This window comes from Periplaneta americana, chromosome 15, assembly GCF_040183065.1.
Source record: "Periplaneta americana isolate PAMFEO1 chromosome 15, P.americana_PAMFEO1_priV1, whole genome shotgun sequence".
In the NCBI taxonomy this organism is placed as follows: domain Eukaryota; kingdom Metazoa; phylum Arthropoda; class Insecta; order Blattodea; family Blattidae; genus Periplaneta; species Periplaneta americana.
Genome location: NC_091131.1, coordinates 51,133,206 through 51,155,740, shown reverse-complemented (window position 1 = coordinate 51,155,740; position 22,535 = coordinate 51,133,206). Strand labels below are relative to the sequence as shown.

At 33.6% G+C, this 22,535-nt stretch overlaps 1 protein-coding gene across 1 annotated transcript in view; it reads left to right on the top strand.

Annotated features, from left to right (window-relative positions):
- The window catches only part of Syn (synapsin), a 72,666-nt gene that overhangs the window by 10,345 nt on the left and 39,786 nt on the right, over window positions 1-22,535 (top strand). Inside the window, exons 4-5 of the mRNA XM_069848768.1 lie at window positions 8,456-8,497; window positions 15,014-15,197. Of these exons, the coding sequence (XP_069704869.1) occupies window positions 8,456-8,497; window positions 15,014-15,197 (226 nt within the window). The remainder of the gene's footprint in view (window positions 1-8,455; window positions 8,498-15,013; window positions 15,198-22,535) is intronic.

The following is a 22,535-nucleotide window of genomic DNA, read 5'->3' as shown; positions in this document are numbered from 1 at the left end:
CGCATGCTACTCGTATTCCCATCGGTTTCTCTAGTGTATTTCTAATAATTTCTTAAGTTGACACCCCATTACATTCGTTGATGTTTCAAACGTAAAGAAAAGGGTGTTTCTTTCTCGAAGGGACGTAACATAGTCATGCGAGAAATAACGAAAACTGGGCGGTATGTGAGGCGGCCTGTGGAATACATGTAGGCTATACACGATATGGATCTAGTACGTTTGTAATAAGAGCGGTATATGTCACCGAGACGGATTCAAACTTTTACATTATTATTATTATTATTATTATTATTATTATTATTATTATTATTATTATTATTATTAATTTTGAAACTGCTTACTGTTTTTAAGAACATTTAATGTTTCAGCTACCTAAAATACAATATAACATAATACATACGAAAACATAAAATTGCAGTTATATGGTTCTTAAATAAGGCATCATAAATATACTTCTCATAGTTTTTAACGTCACATTGACGGTTTTAAAAGCCAATGGGTTGAAATAATTTTAGTTATTTTGAAGTCGTTATAAAAGGTATATAGCTAAGTTTTAATACAAATGTTGCATTGTGTGTAAAACTCATGGATCTTGAATTTTACTACAAACGCAAGTAGATGGTATGTTCCATTCTATTAAATGTCACTCACATAATTTACAAATGTAGAGATTTTGCACCTACTTCATCTTGAATTAAATATCGCATAGTCTGCGTTACTGTAAGATTTTTTTTACAAAGGTAGGAATATTTATAAACAATACAGTGAAATACTATTTTAGTATGTGTCAGAATAATGATAAATGTAATGTCCGTCCAATGATGTAAAAACATGCACGTGGCTTTGAGATCTCTAAATTGGCTCTTTCGTTTGTTATCATGTGAATAGATCTAATGATACTGATGTTCTATGGTTTATGTCACTTTATACTTTCACTGGACAGAGTAGGCCTATAGTAAAACGAAACCAATTTTCAAGTCTCGAGCTTAATCAACGAAAAGACAAACAGCCACGTCACGTAACGTGCCTCTAGTTACTTCTGCTGTATTCAACTTTATAATCATGAAACAAACGAATACAACAATAAAAATGTAAATAAACGAGGCGTGTCCATAAAGTAACTTTCCCACTCGTCCCAAAGCTATCAAACCATATATTGCGCGACGCGACTGCGTATACGTGATAGAGTAATGTCCTGGCATGGCGCATGCGCTAGCGGAACTTCCCAAGTGCTCTCAATAGCTTCGTTGCATTGGTTGAAGATGGACGTTCCTATTCCAGCTCCCGCCGCCTGTAAAGTGCGGTCAGTGATAAAGTTTTTGAATGCACAGGGCATAGCGCCAATTGAAATTGATCGTCAGCTGTGCCAGGTCTATGGGCCTAACGTCATGAGCAAGCAGATGGTGCGTTGCTCCACAAGGTCGTATGTGATAATGGTTGGCCTCCTACTGCGCTCCTCGTCATGCACATTTTGGCGTCCTGCTGAAAATTGTCTACAGCAGCAACGCACCATCTGCTTGCTCATAGATCTGGCACAGCTGACGATCAATTTCTATCGGCGCTATGCCCTATGCATTCAAAAACTTTATTACTGACCGAACTTCACAGGCGGCGGGAGCTGGAATAGGAACGTCCATCTTCAACCAATGCAACGAAGCTACTGAGAGCACTCGGGAAGTTCCGTTAGCGCATGCGCCATGCCAGGACATTACTCTATCACGTATACGCAGTCGCTTCGCGCAATATATGGTTTGCTAGCTGTGGGGCGAGTGGAAAAGTTACTTTATGGACGCGCCTCGTATTATGTGAAACCTACAATATTCTCATAAACATTAACATTTTTTTTAATCTCCATACTAGCACGAATAGTATCGCAGCCAGTACACGATTTTTCAAACGTCGGACGTAGTACAGATATTTTTCAGTTTAACAAAAAATCATTGTAGCAAATAAATGTCGACACTAAATTATTTCTTTTCATTCAGACGTTACCATATTTAGAATATTTTTGGTATGCTTATATTAGTAAAACGAAACAATTTTTATAGTCTCAGATAATTTACTAAATCATTAATGCCAGTTTGAAGAAATCTCATTATTTCAAATTAAATTATACACATAAACAATTTGTTACATTGGTATTTCACTGTATTGTGTGTGCATTGTGGTTGACTTCATTCAGTATAACAGCATAAATGTGTGGACATGGGCAATTAAATATTATGATTGGTTTATATCACAATAATGATTAATCAAATCTACACTGAACTAAACGTCTAGTGAGTAGACAAAAATGAAACACGTTACGCACTCGAGAATGCATGCAGCACAAAGGGGACAATAGATGTGGGTAACTTCACTTTCAATATAAAAATGGTAAAATAACAGGTGTACGCCTGGAAACAGGTTTCGCTTAGTACGGAGCGCTCGTAAAGTGACGAGGGCAAGTAACAGTCCGCTTAGCGGTGATTCAGCGCGTCAGCTTCCGGCAATAAAATCTCGCGACTTATTACATTACAGATGAAATTTAATGGTTTACCTCGTGAGTGCTGGAACTGTCGACCAATCTCTCTAAAACACATTTCACATCTTTTGAAAATATTTCTAGACACGCGCTGAATTTCTTCTCTATCGATAGAATTGAACCCAAGGCACATGAACCGTTTCATTCAATTTTTGAAGGACTATTGCCTTATAAGGCACTAGTTCTAACAATTCCGTACTGATGTCTTGGATACAGCTGTCTGTTGAGCTAACTTTCTTAACGAATTCGTGGGAGACTGCTCTAGTCTGTAGCCTACGTCATTGAGTTTTTCTTCAGTTAGAACGCGATTTATGCACCTTTTTTATTTAAAAAGAAGTTTCACTAAATTCTAGATTGTTGGATCAGATGGTTGTCGAACACTAGAATATTTCCGTAGAAATATAGCTTGGTACTTTTTTGTATTTCTTCGTAATGCTTAGATATATCTGAGTATACGTATCGCTGTATGAAGATTTGCTGTTCTAATGTATATTGCATGCTACGAAATAAACTGAACTGCACTGAATGGAAGTCAGCATATAGTGATGCGTTCACGGCATTTCCCTGAGTGAAGTCTGTTTCCTGGAAAACACTCTGTACTATAAGAGCAAGATGCTCATTCTTACTACTGCAATTTCCTCAATATGTTGTTTACTTGAGTTTTGATGACGTGAACAATCCATTAAAGTCTGGTATGGAAAAAATATGCATTGCTTACACATTAGTTTTTGTTATACGCTTTTTAGTGTCGAAATTAAATTTTGTTTTACGAGAATTTTCATAGGTATAACAAAAAACCTAAATGAGACTTATTTTCTAATGATTGTACGTCAATATCTAAGTCATGGATAAGTTTTTAGTACCGTATTAGTAGGTAGATCTCTAAAAACGAACTTCTTCTAGTCTAGTCTAGTCTAGGAAGTTTAGTATCTCAAGGGCGATATAGTAAGACCTAAAGAGTGGCCTATTCTATTGGATACTTTATTGCTCATGGCGCCAACGTGCGTCTAATATTATTGGCTATAACACCACTGGAATCAAATGAACCACCCGGAAGGACATGGAAGTATAAAACAATATAAATAACTTATTTATAATGTAGGTAAAGATATAATTCAGATAGGATAATTTAGTTATTCTTCGTTTTCTTACACCATACGATCATGAACGCTGCGACGAGCGAAACAGTCATCTGGTAGCATATGTAACGAGAATCGAACACAGCAGTGCTGGTAATATTCACCATTTCCTTCCATACACTTCACAATAAATAAATACGAATAATTTCCCTTGACAAAAGTACAATGAAGACTTATGAAAAATAGAGACGAGTATTTTCTCTGGATAAAAAAAACAGAAGGCGAGAATTGTGACAAGGTTAGAGTGGATTAACTGAAGGGATAGTTAAGTAACAAGAGGCGAAATTTGCCTCCATCAACAATGCTACAACTTTTCAAATATTGGCAATATTACTTCTATGTCTACCCCATAGAATGTGTCATACAGTCAATCAAAACACTTTTAATGGATATTCGTCCTAGTTTGTTCATAATTCTTCTTTAAAATAAACTGTAGTATTTAGAATGGGCAGGTGGATCACACATTCTTAGAGGAAGGATCTCTCTCAAGACTGTCCAGGTAATCTCCTACATGCAAAGAAGGATCTTTCTCAAGACAACCCAGATAATTTCCTACATACAAAGGAGGATTTCTTTCAAGACAATCCAGATAGTCACCTACATGCAAAGAAGGATCTCTCAAGACAATCCAGGTAATCTCCTACATGCAAAGAAGGATCTCTCTCAAAACAATCCAGATAATCTCCTACATGCAAACAAGGATCTCTCTCAAGACAGTCCAGGTGATCTCCAACATGCAAACAAGGATCTCTCTCAAGACAGTCCAGGTGATCTCCTACATTTATCCTACGCTTGAATATTGGCTTCCTTAATTACGGTGTAAGAAAACGAAGCGTAATTTAGTCTGTTTTGTAATAATTGTTAGCATGTAGAGGAAAAATTCGAATATTTAAGTTCTGATACTGGTGGAAATCAGGAACTTTGTGACCTGCGTAGTAATACTCATAATACAAATAAGTCGAAGTGAAATTCACTTTGACGAACACTACGTGAAGTAGCTCGAAGTATGACGTATGCATAATTTATAGTAATGGAATTACAGTTAAATACGTGTATTATAAATAGTAGACGCATAATAAGACACAATGCGTTTTCGGCTTTCACGGTGAATGTGATCAGAATTAGTTTTTTGGGTATTCCACCGTGTCCTGAAACTTGACATTTCCAACGTTCCGGAACTACATAATGTAAGTTTCATTATCAAGGCAGATAGATGAGACAAGGGGTCGCCTACTTTGCCAGGTTCTTATGCTTGGCTACTCTGGACAACTTAACGTGCCTTGTTGGTTCGTGACACCAACGATGGTTAGATACAGAACTAACATACACGTATAGCACTGCCGAGAAATTTTAAAGACTAAGTTTTTTCACTATAAGACTACAGACAATGAATATTATTTTATCCCAAAGTACTAAACAGAATTCTGGTACTCTAGTGAAATGTGTAGTAAGAATAGCTCTTTTCTTTCACAATTTTACCATTTGATATTTTATTCTATATTTATGCACTGCTTGTACAACCCTGATTATGCCTTGCATTTGGCATCAAGCTTATTCGATCATTGCAATGACATCATAAAAATGTCTGCACCTTCACATAAAATCACTGGCGGCTTGTGAAATTTATTCATGGAGGAATCCATACGAAAGAAGAGGACACCTATCTGTTATCACCGATTTTTTATTATTCTTTTTTGGATTGAAGTTAAAAGACAAATCATATATCATTGAAAGATAGCCGAATTATTGGTAGTGAAATTTGAGGTCTGCCGTCTCTCTACTTTAATATGCTACCTTCTTCCCATATCTAAGTCGAACACCGATCTCTTAAAATAAAGACCAGAGTTCGAAAGCAATCTGATTTTTCTTTTTTATTTACAATGTTATTCTGTTATTAGAACTGTAGGTGTTATTTATTTGTATACGTGTTTCTCTATGTTTTGAATACTAGATAAACAGATTTATTATACACTTCTTTCATTCGTGTAGTGTCTACTTGAGAACGATAATATCTCAAAAATTTTCGCTTAGCCAAAATCACCAAACTTTCATTCACTACCCATAAATAGTCACCGTTATTGTATGAAGATGATAACATAACCATTTTCGGGAGTCTTATAACCCACCAATGTGCAGATTTTCCGTTACCAATGTTTGGGAGGTACCTAATGAAAGGTTCAGCTTCTCTGACAACTTTCTTAAATGTTAGTCGTCAATCTTCTCTCGCAATTACAGCAGCAGTGTTAATGGTTACGTCCATAAGAGCTATGGTTGGAGCCCCAGGGTCTTTTAAAAATGACTGTTTTCCATCTTTTGAATATTTTGCGCTACCTACTGTACGATAGGATAGAACAGAGTCCCCACAAGTCTGCTGTAATATTTCATATACCTTAGCACACGATTTTTAAGACAAGCAAAATTTCAGAGCAGCATATTGGCTCCATTGTGTCATAGGAAAAATTGTAGCTACGTGTCTCAACTGGATAGTCTGTCACAGATTAAAACTCGAAATAAACTAAATGACATCATTGTTAAATAATAGACGAGGTATTATATTAGCAATATAACACAAAATTAAATTTTAAATTCGAAACTGTGCAAGAAAAATAAAATCACAATTATTCATTATTCAAAATGGACGACTTCGGTAATAGGACCATCCCCACAACTTGAATGAATATTCCTGATTGAAGTTAGTGTAACATCGGCTTGAAATAATGAATATGGTCTCTAGAGCTGTAAGTTTCCTTCATATACAAATTATTAGTATTGCGGCCTTGTAGAATACTGGTCCGGTAGTTTTGGTAGAATACTAACATCAGGTATTCTATGGTAGAAATGATCGTAGGATTGGTAGCCCTAGCTCTGGTCTGTAAAGAAACTTGAATGAATGTGTAAGAATCGAAGTTTTTTTTTTTTTTTTAATTAAGAGTTACAGAGTCATGTAACAATCAAAGAAATGCCTTTGTTGGAATGGTGTGAATGGTAATTTGGGCGTATGTATCAACATTAAAAGTCACCAGCGTAGCTCAGTCAGCTGAAGCTCTTGCCTGCCGATCTGGAGTTGTGTTCGGGCATAGATTCGATTCCCGCTTGGGCTGATTACCTGGTTTGGTTTCTTTCGAGGTTTTTCCCAACCATAAGGCGAATGTCAGGTAATCTATGGCGAATCCTCGACCTCATCTCGCCAAATATCATCTCACTATCACCAATCCCATCGACACTAAATAATCTAGTAGTTGATACAGCGTCGTTAAATAAATAACCCAAGTAAAAAAACCGTTAAATATTTAAATTGTTAGAAATATTGTAATGCTTTGGTCGTCATAAAAGTGATTATGTAATTTTCGTTGTTACGGTTAGTTTATTATAGGGTAAATTAGGGTCTGTTGGACAGTCGGGCATGTTAGACACTTTGTGTTTTAACGTGTTAGCTCGCCACTTGTGGGCACCACATTCTGCTAGAAGACAATGACGAAAGTAGCCCCATTCGTGGCTATTTCCGTCATTGACTTTCAGCAGAATGTGGTGCCCACAAGTGGCGAGGTAACACGTTATAAAGTACAAAGTGTCCAACATGCCTGACTGTCCAACTAATTTACCCTATTTCAAGTCTCAACTATATAATTTAATTTTATGTTCAAATTAACTTTTCTATAATTTTGAATTTATAGTCCAGCTGATTTAGCTACTTACATTTTCTAAGCAATAACGTAAGTTTTCAGTTGCCACTGTATTGTGGTAAATCGATACGCATTATTTGCTTCTTCCTTCCTTCTTGTGGACGGTTCTTGTATCGTACAGTTCACACACTTCAAACTTATGACGCATTCTGAGAACATTTACTTGAAAACTCAGGTGCTCCTGCCTACAGAAATTCTTTATATACACTCATTTAACTTTCAGATCTTTAAGAGCGAAAGTATTAAATAGTTTCTTTAAGGACAAATTTTCAGGCTTATGACGATAATGGAACGCGGGATCTCAAGATTTGTACGATAATCGAATGCGGGATCTCAAGATACGTACGAATGCTGACCGCTAGATCAACTGTTCAAATCTTTGTTAATCCCGTAGCGAATTCTCAGTCCCATGATTTCAAATACTATCTAGCTATCACCAATCCCATGAACGCTAAATAACTTATCAGCATATTTAAGCAGAACAATTGAAGAATACGTTTAAACAGAATTTTTGACAAAGTTCTGGAACATTGTGCATATGCCATTAATCGTTAATTATTCAGTTATTATCTAATTGGTGAAAAGATTTTACCTGAAAGTTAGTGTTCGCACTGAAAACATGCATATAATAAATATAAAAAAGAAACTGCTTCCAATACTATTTCCCCTCAGACAACTGATTCAATATTCTAATATAACTTTCAATGAGCATGAGAAATTGTATCTACTGTCATAATTGAAGGTAATTAGCTACCATTATTTAAGTCATTTAATTAAAGTAGCATATCGGATTGTGAATAAAATTAACATACAGTATATTTCTAATTTATGTATACATGTTAGCTCCATTATGGTCATAGTATTTAAAACATGTGAACAAATTATAGGTGCAATAATTGATTGATGAAGATGCATTTGTATATACATCACCAATTATATTTTTGTAATGCAGTCCTGTTTTATTGTTCTTTATTTTTTATTTTTTTAAGCACTGTTGTATTTTATCTGTATTTTCGATGCTTCACTCACCTTTTCTCTCTCTATGTCTGTCTCTTCATTTTTTAAAAACCGTACTTTATTTTGCATCTCTCTCTCTTTCTCTCTTCTAGCAATATTGCACGAGTATGCAAAATCGTAACACACCTCATCAGGTAAACATAAAAAAAGGAAATGCTGGTTTTAAAAATGGCAATTATTATACATGGACCGTCTTGTGTTACAGTGAAATAAAATTTGAAAAAAAAAAAAAAAAAAAAAAAAAGCAGTATATCTATTTATGAATTTAAACATTCATGAATTTCATCTTCTTTAAAATTCAATTTTTTTATCTTAAATATAGATCTACAGTTTCTTCAAAATATCCATAAAGCCCGCCAACAATAGGCGGAGCTAAAAAAATATATTACATCATTAAATGCTACATCCAATTTTGTACAGTTGTATTGGATTCGAATTGCAAGCCCCACAATAGAAATATATCATGTTGTTTTCATACATATAGGCCTATACATTTAACTTGATACAATAAATAGATTAAACAAATAATATACAGAGTGTCCCATTTATTTTGACCACCCAAAATAACTTTGTACGTAAGTACCAAATGAAAAATTGTTTCATACGAAAGTGTACAACTAAAAGGGGGATTAATACTGATGGAGAGGCAACTTTGTGGCGTTATTTATTAATGAGCTACGAGTACTAATATTGTTTCTTTAAATGGCACTATGTATTTACTATTCAATATTTAAATTAAGCTCGTCAAGACCTTTTCAAAAATGTATCACAGTTGGCCATTCTGATAAACAGAACGTTAATAAACGGAACATTATTGACGACATGGTTCCTGTGCGTAGTATGAAGTAGTTTGACTTTAAGTTGGTGTAAACAAAACGTAGTACATTGCAGATGGTACTCAGGGTCACGTAATTATTACACGTAGCTTTGATTTTATTCCGCTGAACACTGATGACTGAGTGAGTGGTCTGTGCTTCATTTGATTTCATGTGTTTACTGTAAACCAGAGCTACGTGGAACAGGTTATGCGACCCAGGGTATCTGCAATGTATCTGCATATTGTTTACACCAACTTAGTCAAATCAGTTCCTTTGTGTGTACTATGCACAGGAACCATGTCGTCAAGGCATCAAATAATGTTCCGTTTATTCACGTTCTGTTTATTCGAATGACTCACTGTGATACATTTTTGGACAGGTCTTGGCGAACTCAATTGAAATACTAAATAATAAATACATAGTGCCATAAAAAAAATGTTAGTACTGATATCTCATTAATAAATAACGCTACAGGGTTGCGCCTCATCAGTATTATTTCCCCCTTTCAGTTATACACCTTTCATATGAAACAATTTTTATTTGGTGCTTGTGTACAAAGTTATTTTGGGTGGTCAAGATAAATGGGACACCCGGTATAATGTAGATATACACTTGCTTACTTACTTACTTACTTACTTACTTACTTACTTACTTACTTACTTACTTACTTACTTACTTACTTACTTACTTACTTACTTACTTACTTACTTACTTACTTACTTACTTACTTACTTACTTATTTAGTCACTCATTGACTCACTCACTCATTTACTTGCTTACTTACTTACTAAGTCGATCCTCTTCTACCTAAAGGTGTAGAGGGTTTACACAGAGACCTCCATCTTATTCTATCAGAGTAGTTATCTTTGCTACATTCCATTCAATTCTCCTTTCTCTCATGGGGACTTGTATTCCTTCTTCTCTAGTTTGTCGAAGTCTTCCTTTGGATTTCTTTTCTTCTATTCTTGCTTGCCAGGCCATTTTAGGTTACCTTTCATATAAGTTTTACATGTAAGTATTATTCTTACTATTTAGAGACAGTGGAAGTTCATTATAACACAGTTCATTATGTCGTGATGCTGGTGAATACAGTGTGTGTGCGCGTGCGTTTACAAAAATGCCTGTGTATGGAAAGCTTAAATTTTTGGACATAATGTCTTCTCTTGCAGAAATATTATACAAGGCAAATAATTCTAACCCGAATGACAATGGTGAAAAATCAAAGAAATTGTGAACATTTATTAAGATTGACCACTTATGAAAATATGTTTTTAAAATGCCACTCACACCTAGTTCGGCAAACTAAAAGAAGACATACTGGTAATATGTAAGTTTAGTGTTATATTAATTAAACTAATCATATCGTTTCACGTTTATCTTCTCTATCTCAACTCTGCTTTTAACTATCACACACCATCATCACAACAAGCAAGCACAGACATTATTAGAACAACAGAGAGAAATGCATCCCAGTTTTTAATATTTGAAACTGTGAAATTGTGGAGATTCTTTAGAAGTCCGGCAGTTCATTTTAATGAGTTCTCCATGTCTTTAAGTGTCAAATGATTTTCCTAGCTTTGCGCTCTCTCTCACTCTTTTCCCTTTGTTATGTAGGGTATAAAATAAGGCGCATTAGGATATTAGGGTTCAGTTAGCAAATAAAACAATATTATGAAAGACAAACATTTATTTACCATAGACCAAAATATCTACATAAAAACTTTACTTTTTTCTCTACATAGTCAATATTGACTTTCAAATAATTTATGTTATAAGTACTATCAAATTTGTGTCAAAGAAATCCGGTGTCAGTAACTGAACCACTTATAAGCACTATATTTATCATGTTCGAAGCATTAATATGCAAGCCATTGCTTTAAGTGCAGGAACAAGTAATAGCTGCTTGGTATGAGATCAGAGCTGTAGGGTAGAAAGTAAAAAACTTCCCAACCAGACACATGCAAAGGCACAATCCCATAGGTCATCATTCCACGTCTTTTGTTCTGAATACCGTATTTAATTTTTATAAAGTTTGACAATATGCACCAGCAATAATTTTGGTTCCACTTTCCCAAAAACCAACAAAGTCCTCATTTTGCCCAAAATAAAACTGATTGTTCATCTTTAGCAAAAAGTGCTTGTTTAAACTTTTTTTTATTGTCGGGAATGATGAATGGCGCCACTAAACTTCACTTATTGTTAATTTTGTTTATTATGTGCGAAAAACCTCGTTTTAACTCCAATTATAAAGTGATCAAAAATGCATCATTTTTATTTCCAAAAAGTAGCAAAAATTTTAAGCTTACTCCATGCATTGTCATTTTTGTATTTTGCTCAGTATTTTCACCACTTGCCTATTGCTCAGTTTTTTTTATAGCTTAACTTTTTCGTCACAATTTCATGAACAACTGTACATGGAAGCTTAATGAATTCAATAGAAAATTCGAATATTGTCAAACGAAAATCCTCCTGAACTTTCATTAGATGTTTATCACAAAATATACATTTGGCTGGCCACTGCACTTTTGATCATCCTGGACATTGTTTCCCCTTTCTTTAAATAAATTATTATGTTCCCTACGTTATTATTCATAACATTAGGCATATGAACCTTGCAAAGTTTGTTTTATGAATTTCTACAGCATTATTATTTCCATTAACAAAATCAGTATTAAAGCACGAATCTCAAAGTTGACAATTTTTTTTTATTCGAGCACTTATCACAAAACATTTAAAGGCGACACAAAACAACATGATAGCGAAAAAAATTGGAGCAGCTCTCTAATTATTCACTTTAACTGCTCTGAGTCCATATAGTGATCGGCTGTAAATTACAAACCCGACCTCATTTTCCGGACATAACTCGTTTATTAAATCAGTTAATTTTGTTGACTTTACCCTTGGATATTACAAAATAAATATACTATTGCATTATAACGCGACTAATAAGTTATTTGTGGAATCTGTGTTTACAAAAATCTTCCACTGTAAGATATATCTTTCAAAGTTGTTAAGATTCTGATACCCTTTCGTTATTACATCTTTCTAGTTACAATCATCTCTTCACATAAGCGACAAAAGATACAGACTAACAGATTGTTAACAAATAATTACTGAAATTTCTTGGTGTTACAGTAAATTAATAATTGCCACTTACGAAATCAGCATATACATGTGCTACAATAGTGAGTGATATGTTGTAGAGTAGTGAATAATATATTAAGATATTGAAAATAATGTGAAAAGTAAAGATAAACCACATCACGTAGAAGTTTGTAATTTTTCTTTTCCCTTTCCGTCAATATAAGTGATGTTGGGGTAATAAACATATTCCATGCTAATTATTTTGTTGTTACCTAGCAGGTAATGGTAAAAACAAAATATAAATAAAATTCAGTTATGTCCTTAATATTATGTCTCAGTTACTGATTTCACATACCGTAAGTCTAAATGAAATACCGGTAATAGTTGTTCATGGCCATAAATATGAGATTTTTCTTCATCAGTTATTATACTTCCTTTTCTTGCATCTTTGTTGTTTAAATATCGTTAAAACTGTTTTCATTTAAATTTTCCATTATCATACAAAACATTACTTATTTAATTAACAAAACTGGAACATTGCATAGCCTGTGGTATAGCTATTACATCTTTTGTTTGCTTTTCTCTTTTAAAAAATTGTTACTTCTCTTGAAACAATGAAACAAAAGACCATGTAGCATAATGTTCATTCCTTCATTGATAATGTGGTGAAGAGAAGTGGTACCAGTAATGAAAATGGAAAATAACTGTCTTCTTAGGAAACAAAGTATAAAAGTGATATGCTAAGCCACAGAGTTTAAGGAACATAAGTGGGAGATTATCATAGGTTTCACGATTATCACAAGATGTTTTGGGGTTGCCTTTAAATTTAAGAGTTGAGAGTAAATTTATCTAGGATAGCTCAAAGCCTCAAGTGATATTTATTAAATTAGTTAATCGAATATAAATATTGACTACTTATAGTCGTGCAGTTAAGAGCTTGATCATTTAACTAAGGTAGGTACCCGGGGTAATAAAGCCCAGCATGTTATAAAGCCCATTACCTAGTTTTGTCATTAGTTATACACTTTACAAAAGAGAGCAACAGCTCTTAAGACCTCTTGTATTCGAGTGAGGTATAAAGAAATGAGATTCTCGTTCTTGTGTGTAGCTGACTGGTGGCAACAAAATTATGTGTGATTATTTCTGCTCTCATTATAAAAGTTTGCAAGATGTAAGCAGATGTTTAATCGTTTTACTGCGTGCTATTAACATAATGTACGTTACTGTGTAAACATTAAGAAGTTTGGAGTACCGTGAACCTTTTGCTAATGAGCATATGAGCACTCCATAACCTAAAATTGGCGCGAAGTGACAGAAGGAAATAAGGCCCATGAAATAAATACGTGGAAACACCAGAAGTTCATACAAGTCCCTGAACTATAAAGTCCAAACTCTGAACCGCAATCTTTTGTGCAAGAAATGAAGCAAACGAGAGATTGGCAATTCCTAATGCAGAAAGAGCATTGGATGAGCCATCAACTTCAGGATCTGGAAACATTCAAGAGACACGGATGTGTTCTGTCTGCAAAGGGAATTGTTGCAGATATGCATGTGTGTCTTTTGTGAATGTTGGGTTCACGATGAATGTGTAGGTCTCACTGAGAAAAACACTGAAGACTTTGTATGTCCAAGTTGTGTTCTGTACTTTATTATTTATTGTGGGCCTTATTATCTGTCACAGCAGGATATAGGCCCAGCGACATGATGTTAATTTTCATTGCTCACAACATTTATATGTCTATTTGAATATTTCTTTGAAGTAAAATATTATAGCATAACTATATATAAAAGTATACTATTCCATTATTAAAAAATTTCTAAATGTCTTCAGTTCGAAGTCAGAACATTTTATTTCTTAGGTGGGCCTTGCCTGGAGTTACCGTACCTTATATAGTGTCATTGTTGTGTTAATGGTCTACTTTATATTTTATTTGCTGAAACAAAATATACAGTAATAGCAATATTAAATACACATTTTCCAAAATTAAATTGTAAAGGAACTTCATTGTTTTCTGTAATAAACAAAATATTGGAAACTGAGCTTGTAGATGATGATGATGATGATGATGATGATGATGATGATGATGATGATGATGTATTTCTTATCTTCTTGACAATGGCTGAATGATATTCCTCTTGCATCTGTATATTTCCACTGCATACCAATTTCAAACCTCTTATAATGCAGAGGTAATAATAGCAGAACAATACTTATATAGCAATAAATGTAGCAGACCTACTTCAAAGAAACACAGCTGTGATTGGATTATATCAAACACATTCTTAAACATTATTTGGCTGCATTAAATGAATGAAACTACAATTTAGTTTACATGTAGGGTTAGTCACACGAGACGCATTTTGCCAAGGATAAGTTACAGTACAGTAGTTTTCCATAATTTTCTGCACTGGTTGTATGAATTACAGTTTATAAACGAGAAATTGTATAATTATGGCTGGGAGACGATAGTATAACGGCACTGAGAAAAATTTCCCCAACATCACCATTAATTCCAAATTAAATTTGTCACATTTGAATCCAGGTCTCCAGCATGGACATTAAATACATTAACATTTGTCAAATATACATTAATATTGTATGTGAAAGCTGATAATGTTGAAAATGAACATTTTCTTTTTGCCACTCCAGAGGAATTGTTTTGTAGAAGAACAAGAATAGTAAATGCATTCCTGAAAGTGACTCTCGAAATAATTGAGCAACCTTTGAATTGAGCGATATGCTTACAGGCTTATTGTCGTCCTGCCATGACTAAGACGACATCACGCTCCAGTGTGTCTAGCCAGGGGGGAGTAGCCTCGCCAATAGAGGAGAGGCCTTTGTCAGCACTTTCTGATGTGACTGCCACGGGGCCTCCATCAGGATCACCTGGCCTCCCGCAGCAGCAAACTCCAGTTCGCAGGGACTCGCAAGGTACGGCCAAGAGACGCTATAGCCTCCAACCACAGCGCGCCGTCCTGCACTAAGGCATTGCAATGTGTGATACTGGTAGTGGAATTGTAGAGCTAGTGACTTTTGCTATTGTAGAAGCTCATTTTGTAGAAATAATTTTTATTATTTGCTATTTTATCCATATTTTAAAGCTTCTTTTCATATTGAGTTATTATATGCTCTTACAGTAGCTTTTAAAAGCTACTATTTCCTGGAAAAGGTAGAAGCCAAGATTTTTGTTGAATGAAATGCCTAAATAAAATTCTGTTAATACTGGCCTACAGTTGAGAAAGTAAATATCACCTGTTATTTATATGATACAGGAAGAGGGTGTGTGAATAAAAATACAAAAACTGAAATTTTAATATGCCATCATCTTTTCCTAACTTTCAGAAGTTCCTGTGTTATTGGAAAACTTTGCAAATATGTTTTTATTGTATTTAAATATTCAGTAATGTTAAACTATAAGTATTTAAAATATCAATTCGGCTTCAGGTCTGAAATTTTGGTTTCGTTAGGATATTCTTCGTGTAAATAAACTTTTTATAAGAAAGGAACATATTCTCAGAATATTGTCGATATCATTCTTTATTGAGAATTTTGTATACAGTCGTTCAATTTTTTTTTTTTTTTTCGAAAATTACGTATAATTTTGTATTGCAGAAGTCATTAAGTATGATAGATGCTTGAGAATGTTATATAGAACAGTAGTGGCCAAGACATTGACTGAGGTCTACTAGTCGAGACTGCCAAGCCATGAATGCTAGCCCATGGTGATCTGTATCAGTATTAGTAATTAAATAGATCATGTCATTTTTATGGTATTGGTTTTAAGGCATATTTATCTGCGTCATTAATTTATTATAAGACCTCTAGTAATTTCTGAAATGAAAGTAGCCCTCAAACACAAAAAAATTGGCCATCCCTGATAAAGAACATTCTAGAACTCCTGAAAGAGATTACGGTACTTTGCAATGTTCTGCTTTTATTCAAGATAAAACAATTTAAGAAATACCTACCGTACCGTATAAAAAAGAATTGGGTTAGATAATATTTTTCAAAAGTATATTCCTTATATAATAAAACCTTGATAAGATGCGCCTGCTTATTATGCTATCCCGTGTAATACGCTTTTTTTGTTTGGTCCCTGAACATTTCATATACAACGCCTTTATAAAATACCCTGTTTGTTGCGCTCAAGTCCCGCATAATATGTTATTTTTGTGGAATATTTTCGATGTAATTTTCAGCAATGTACTGTAACAGCAATGAAACAGTTTGGCCATTGAACTTACTGGTGCCATTAACCTGAAAAGTATTGGTATTCGACCCTTTACCTGTGCATTTAAACCTTCATACTATACAATACCCCACCTTCTTCTTACACTCTCTTATTCGACCCTTACATACAGTTACAATACCCCACCCTCTTGCTAACCCTCTCTGTCTCAAACAACATTCCTCACTCGATCTTAATAAAATTCTGGAAATTTTTGCTAGTCAGTTTCTTGTCCTTAGTGTATTGAAGTGTCTGTGAGTGTGATTACAATGAGTGTTAAGCGAAAAGCGCTTTCTGTGTCGGAAAAATCGGAAATCTTAAGAAAGTACGATGAAAACAGTACTCTTAATCAGAAACAACTGTCTGATTCATTAGGAATCCCATCGTCGACATTAAGAACAATAATGAAAAATCGCGATGCAGTCACTGCAGCTGCGATGTTGAGAGGGTGTAAGCACAAGAGAGTGAAGTGTGATAAACATGACTTGGAGAACACACACACGGCAAACAACTATAAATGACTGTTTTCGAAAGAATTAATACATACATACATACAGTATCGTTTTAACGTACAGTACAGTAATTACATAATGGAGTAATACTGTATTACTTTCATGAATCATGTATTTCAATAAAGAAAAATGCTAATAGTTACTGTATATAAGTCAAAATTAGTATACCCGCCTAATACACAGTCCCGGTTAATATGTGGTTTACACGCGGTCCCTTGAACAGCATCTTATCGGGGTTTTATTGTATTTACAATACACTCTTATTTTGCCTGTAAAGTCAAGTCGAATAAATATGTTACCACTGCGGCAGTGTTCAAAAGGGAGGGAAAAAGAATGTCATTTTCTAAGAAAGTGCCCCCGTGAACTGAGGGATTTTTATGTGTCATAAGTACACAGAAGTTGTTACTGTCTAACTGTGGAGATTTTTTTCTATTGCACCAAGATTATTCTCAGACAGATAAAATGTGAACTCTTGTAAAGTAAGAGAATCCATTGTAATACTTCACATGTCCATGGCAATACATTATAAGAGAAAATTAAGGTTGTAATCAGGTTTAAAACGGATCATTTTTACTACAGTATTTGACTCATCTAGAATTTTAATATTAAAGATATCTATTATTTCTTTTTTGCTAACAAAGATAACTTTTTTAAATTAGTGCTTCTGTACTTTTAATATTCATTTCTCTGTTGACCCTTTCAATCACGAATTATGTTCTTGTTTGGAAAAATCTAATTGTTTGTTCTTGACTTCTTTTAAGTTTTTGTGAATTATCCACAGTCTCATTTTTACAGCATGATGCCTGGATTTCCAGATATGAACTGTCCACTTAAGAGGACTCGCTCTAAACAACTCATTGTCCATGAAGCAGCATTGAAGTTGCTGTCCTCTGTTGAGGATGCAGTGAATGAAAGGGTTAAATTAAATTCTGTTTGATCTTAATGACATAAAATTCTGCCAATGAAATGAATTGAGTTTCGTATTACATTTGAAGCATATATTGCGCACTTAATTTTAACCCAAGTTGCAACAAAAATCTCTTTTATTTGGGAGAGATATATTCTTGTGACAACAACAACAAACACGTTACATTAACATTACGTTTGGAATGTTTATCATAATAATTTTGCATGCCGTATTTTCAAAGTGACGAAATAACTGATTAACTATTATTCTGATTTTAACTTCAAACCAAATTATCGATCTCCGAAACTCGCCAATCTAAATAGCTTCCAGTAAGATCTTTGTGATATACAGTATATAACTGAATGGCATTTTCATTAGATTATGTTAGTTGCGGATGACATATGTCATTTCTACTTCGCACAATGGCTATTGAAAATTCTGGCCTCAAAAACTGACACATAATAATAATAATAATAATAATAATAATAATAATAATAATAATAATAATAATAATAATAATAATATTTCTTAATTAAAACATCAAACTGATACTTCAAATTCCTTTAGGTTTGCTTAGGCCAGTCGACCTGGGTGGCACAGTCGGTAGAGTGCTGGCCTTCTGTGCCCGAAGTTGTGGGTTCGATCCCGGCCCAAGTCGATGGCATTTAAGTGTACTTAAATGCGACAAGCTCATGGCAATAGATTTACTGACATGTAAAAGAACTCCTGTGGACAAAATTCTGGCACATCGGCGATGCTGACATAACCTCGGCAGTTGCGAGCGTCGTTAAAAAAAAAAAAACATAATTTACAAGTTTTTGCTTAGGCCAATGTTGCAGTATGAAAGTTAATAAGTACCAATACATGTTTATGATTTCAGTGTTAGTTGTCAATTTTCCGAATTCATAGTTGAAATAACAGTAATATTCATACTTCAATGGAAGCACATTTTGTTGTTAAAGGATCCTTCACTTTATTATTTTGTAACTATATATGTCTAGCTACCATAAAAACACATTTGTTGTGCAAACATTGCTTTATTTTGCAGTTTCATGTAGGTAATTTACAAATATTTGGGGCTTACTATAAATGAAATTTTGTTCATAGATACATAGGGAATTAATATAGCAGTTAATTTTGTTAATTAACAAAGGACGTGATGGTAGGCGAAAGTCATGCACCGGACTCTTGATAGAAAGAAAATTAAGTTACCAATAATTAAACTGTTGAAACAATAACAAAATGCTTATTGCACAGGTTGTACAATTACATAATTTTTATTTTTTATATATATTTGGCAGTATTAAATTTCACTATCGTCAATAAAGACAGTATTAAATTTATCTATCGCCAATAACCACAATCTCTTTTGACAGATACATAGTGAGTCATAATTAAGCTTTCAATTTCTCTTTTGAAAATGATCTTTCTGCTGAATCTACATAATGTAGCATGTCTTGTTGATACTTTTTTTAAATCTTCTTCACTTGTCACTGAGAACACTAAATACTTGCCAATTTCATGGTGCTTACCAATCTATGCAATTTGCAAACTAATCAGATATAAAACATGCACAGTCTTTTCACTGGTTATGATGAAATGCAAAAGTTTCTTCCTTATATTTTCAACTTCTCTTGTCTCTTTTCGAGCAGTTTAATTTTCAGATCTGGCTGTTCTGTCTCAGTGCCATTACGTAATTTGTTCCCTTGCATGCTTTCATTTGCCGTGAATCTTCAGCTCCATTTCATGAAAATCTAGTCTTAAGTACTTGGAACAGTAGGCTACATACCCAACATTTTTTTCTTCATTTTGATTACGGTAGTCCTACTTGTTGAGGATTCTTTTTCGGTTTTAATTCTGTTTCTTTCATTAACACTTTCTTTCAACGAACAACTTTTAATTTTTCTTCAATTCTCAACATTCTTCACTGGTGACTTTTTTGTGTTACTTATCCTTGAATCCTCCATGTTTACAAGGAGAATAAACATTGATGAAACTATAATAAACAATAAACAGTGCAAGTACATTGATGCTTTATTTTCACAGACACAATTTAGGAAACACTTTAGCTTCTCTCTTCAAAGTTAATGCATCTAGACTTGGCTCTAGAGAAGCTGGTGCTGCTTACATATGACAATGAAGAGTTCTGGAAATTCCCAAAAATCAGCTCTCGGTCTACAGTTTGGTAAACTCTGGGTTAGAAGCAATCAGGTCTACAGATCATCACTATAAAACCTATTTGAACCGTCATTATTGCATCACGTCATTAAAATCTTAATTACATTTTTATAAATATAAGCATTTTTAATTATTTCAATCTACAGTAATTTTCACAGAGATGTGACATTTTTCGAAGCTATATTCTCACTGGTTTTAAGTAAAAAAAATAGTAGAATTAGTGCTAATTGTAATATCTTTGTATCTTGGCTTAGCTTTCGTGGACGAAATAGGTTACCGTAGTTCTGAGTTAGTCAACTAATTTCAGATATGTAGCATCAATTAAACCTTTGCACTGCAAAGAATGAAATAAATTTTTGTAACCTCAAGTCGTTATTCTCACATTTCAACAATTAATTTCTAGAGTGGAGTAGAATATTGCTTGAAAGGACCAAGGGGTATTATGGAATTGATTTGTATTTCTTAATTGAAAATTTTTATTTTGTATGACATGGAACAAATAATCATACATTTCTTAGAAAACTTTGTCATAGTTAATGTCCCAATACACGAATTCTATAAAAATAATATGTATATGTTTGCAACACCATTTGAATTAGATACTAGAACAGATGTTATAGTTAAAGTAATGGTGTCTTATCATTCAGAAGAGATTTTCTTTGGCCATTTTCCATTTACCAATAGCACAAATACCTACTTTTGAAAACGCCATGATTTATCGTTTTCATCAGGCATACAGAATATCAACTTGCTGGGATTTTTTCATTTGGTATTTCAATTGCCTTTCCTTTTTGTTATTCCTGTTACTGGTACCAGGTAGCTACTTAAGAAAATACGAATTCTCGAAGATTGGATTTGATCATGAATGCATAACCAATTTATGAAGCATTATGTTCTCCTGTCATGTTTACAACAATAAAATAATCCATAGGAAATCCCTTCTAAATGACTTGGGTATACTGTTTTAACACTTTCTCTTAGAATATTTGTATGTTTGTTTAGTCGGAAATTAGGATTATTGTAGCTTGCAATTTTCCTGCAATTTGTATATTTCACATATCCTAATTTGGGCTATATTTACTTCCTGCTATGATTATTACTAAAGTTTATTGTTGTCACACTTCATGAACTCGACAGTACAGGACCAATGTAGGCCTATTTATATTTTGTGTTATCGTTAATGTCGTTATTTAGTCCAAGAAAGTTTGCGTTATTGTTATTATGGTTATTTAGTTCAAGAAAGTTTGAGTTATCGTTATTGTGGTTATTTAGTCCAAGAAAGGTAGAGTAAGACTAGAACTGAAATATAGTATACCATAACAAGTTTCCACTTTGAAGTTTTGCAATTACTAGTTGAAGTATACGACAAGTTTATCTTAAGGGTTGCTGTCACATTTTGGACAGTGGATAAGTTTGAGAATAGGTGAAAATTTGTCTTTCTTTATTTAAAGAAGTACTTTATTATATTATTTCTCCTTTTGTTTGAAACAGATCATTCCAAATACAGTCTTGTACTTTGTTAAATAATCGAATTATAATAATTTACTATTGCGAATTTAAATTTAAATTGATGTTAACCTTATACATGATATGCCTTATGGAGGCAGACCTGTGTATTTAAATATAATTCAGATGTGTGCATAAAGTACTTTTTTTGTATCAATACTACTTTAATTTTTGTATTGTGTTTCTGTCTAAAGAAATTAAATGTTCCTTCTTTACTTTCGTTGATCTCTTTTAAATCTTTTCTAAATTTATGTACAGCAGAGTACGTCTTAATAATTAATAACTATTTATTGTTCACTTTATCTCTTGTTAGAGAGGGATTTTATATATTGCGTCTGTCTATGAGTGTTTTTTACATAAGAGCGATTTTCAATTCTGAATTACGTGTCCATATGGATATGAGATGCTTATGTTCCATAATACCATTAAATTTCTTTCGACATGTAAGAAAAATGTTGGCATTTTAATTAGATTTTTAAAAGATTCTGAAAGTGATTTGATACTACCAACACCTGGAATTTCATGAGCTGAAACTTTTCAAATGATTGCTTGAGAAAAAGTAAGTTGAAATTTCGAAAATGAAAACATGAAATTTATTTTTTAATTATTCAGCTCTTTATGTCGTAATATTTAATTTACGCGTTGTAGCCAATCACAAAAGTAATGATTTCGTATAATTTATTAATTTTTAGATGGTTATTAAAATTAAATATAAAAAATCCTATTTTCACACATTACTACTGTACCGGTATCTTTGTTTTATATATACATTCATTTTTCTTTCTTTATCAAGATGAAATAAGCTACAGCTACTACTTCTTTAGACATTATATAAGTAATTGTACAGACTTTTCCTATGCAGACTGGTCCCACTTCAACCTCTGCCTAACATAATCAGTCGTCAGGCAGCGAGCAGTTGTATGCCAGCTTATGGACAG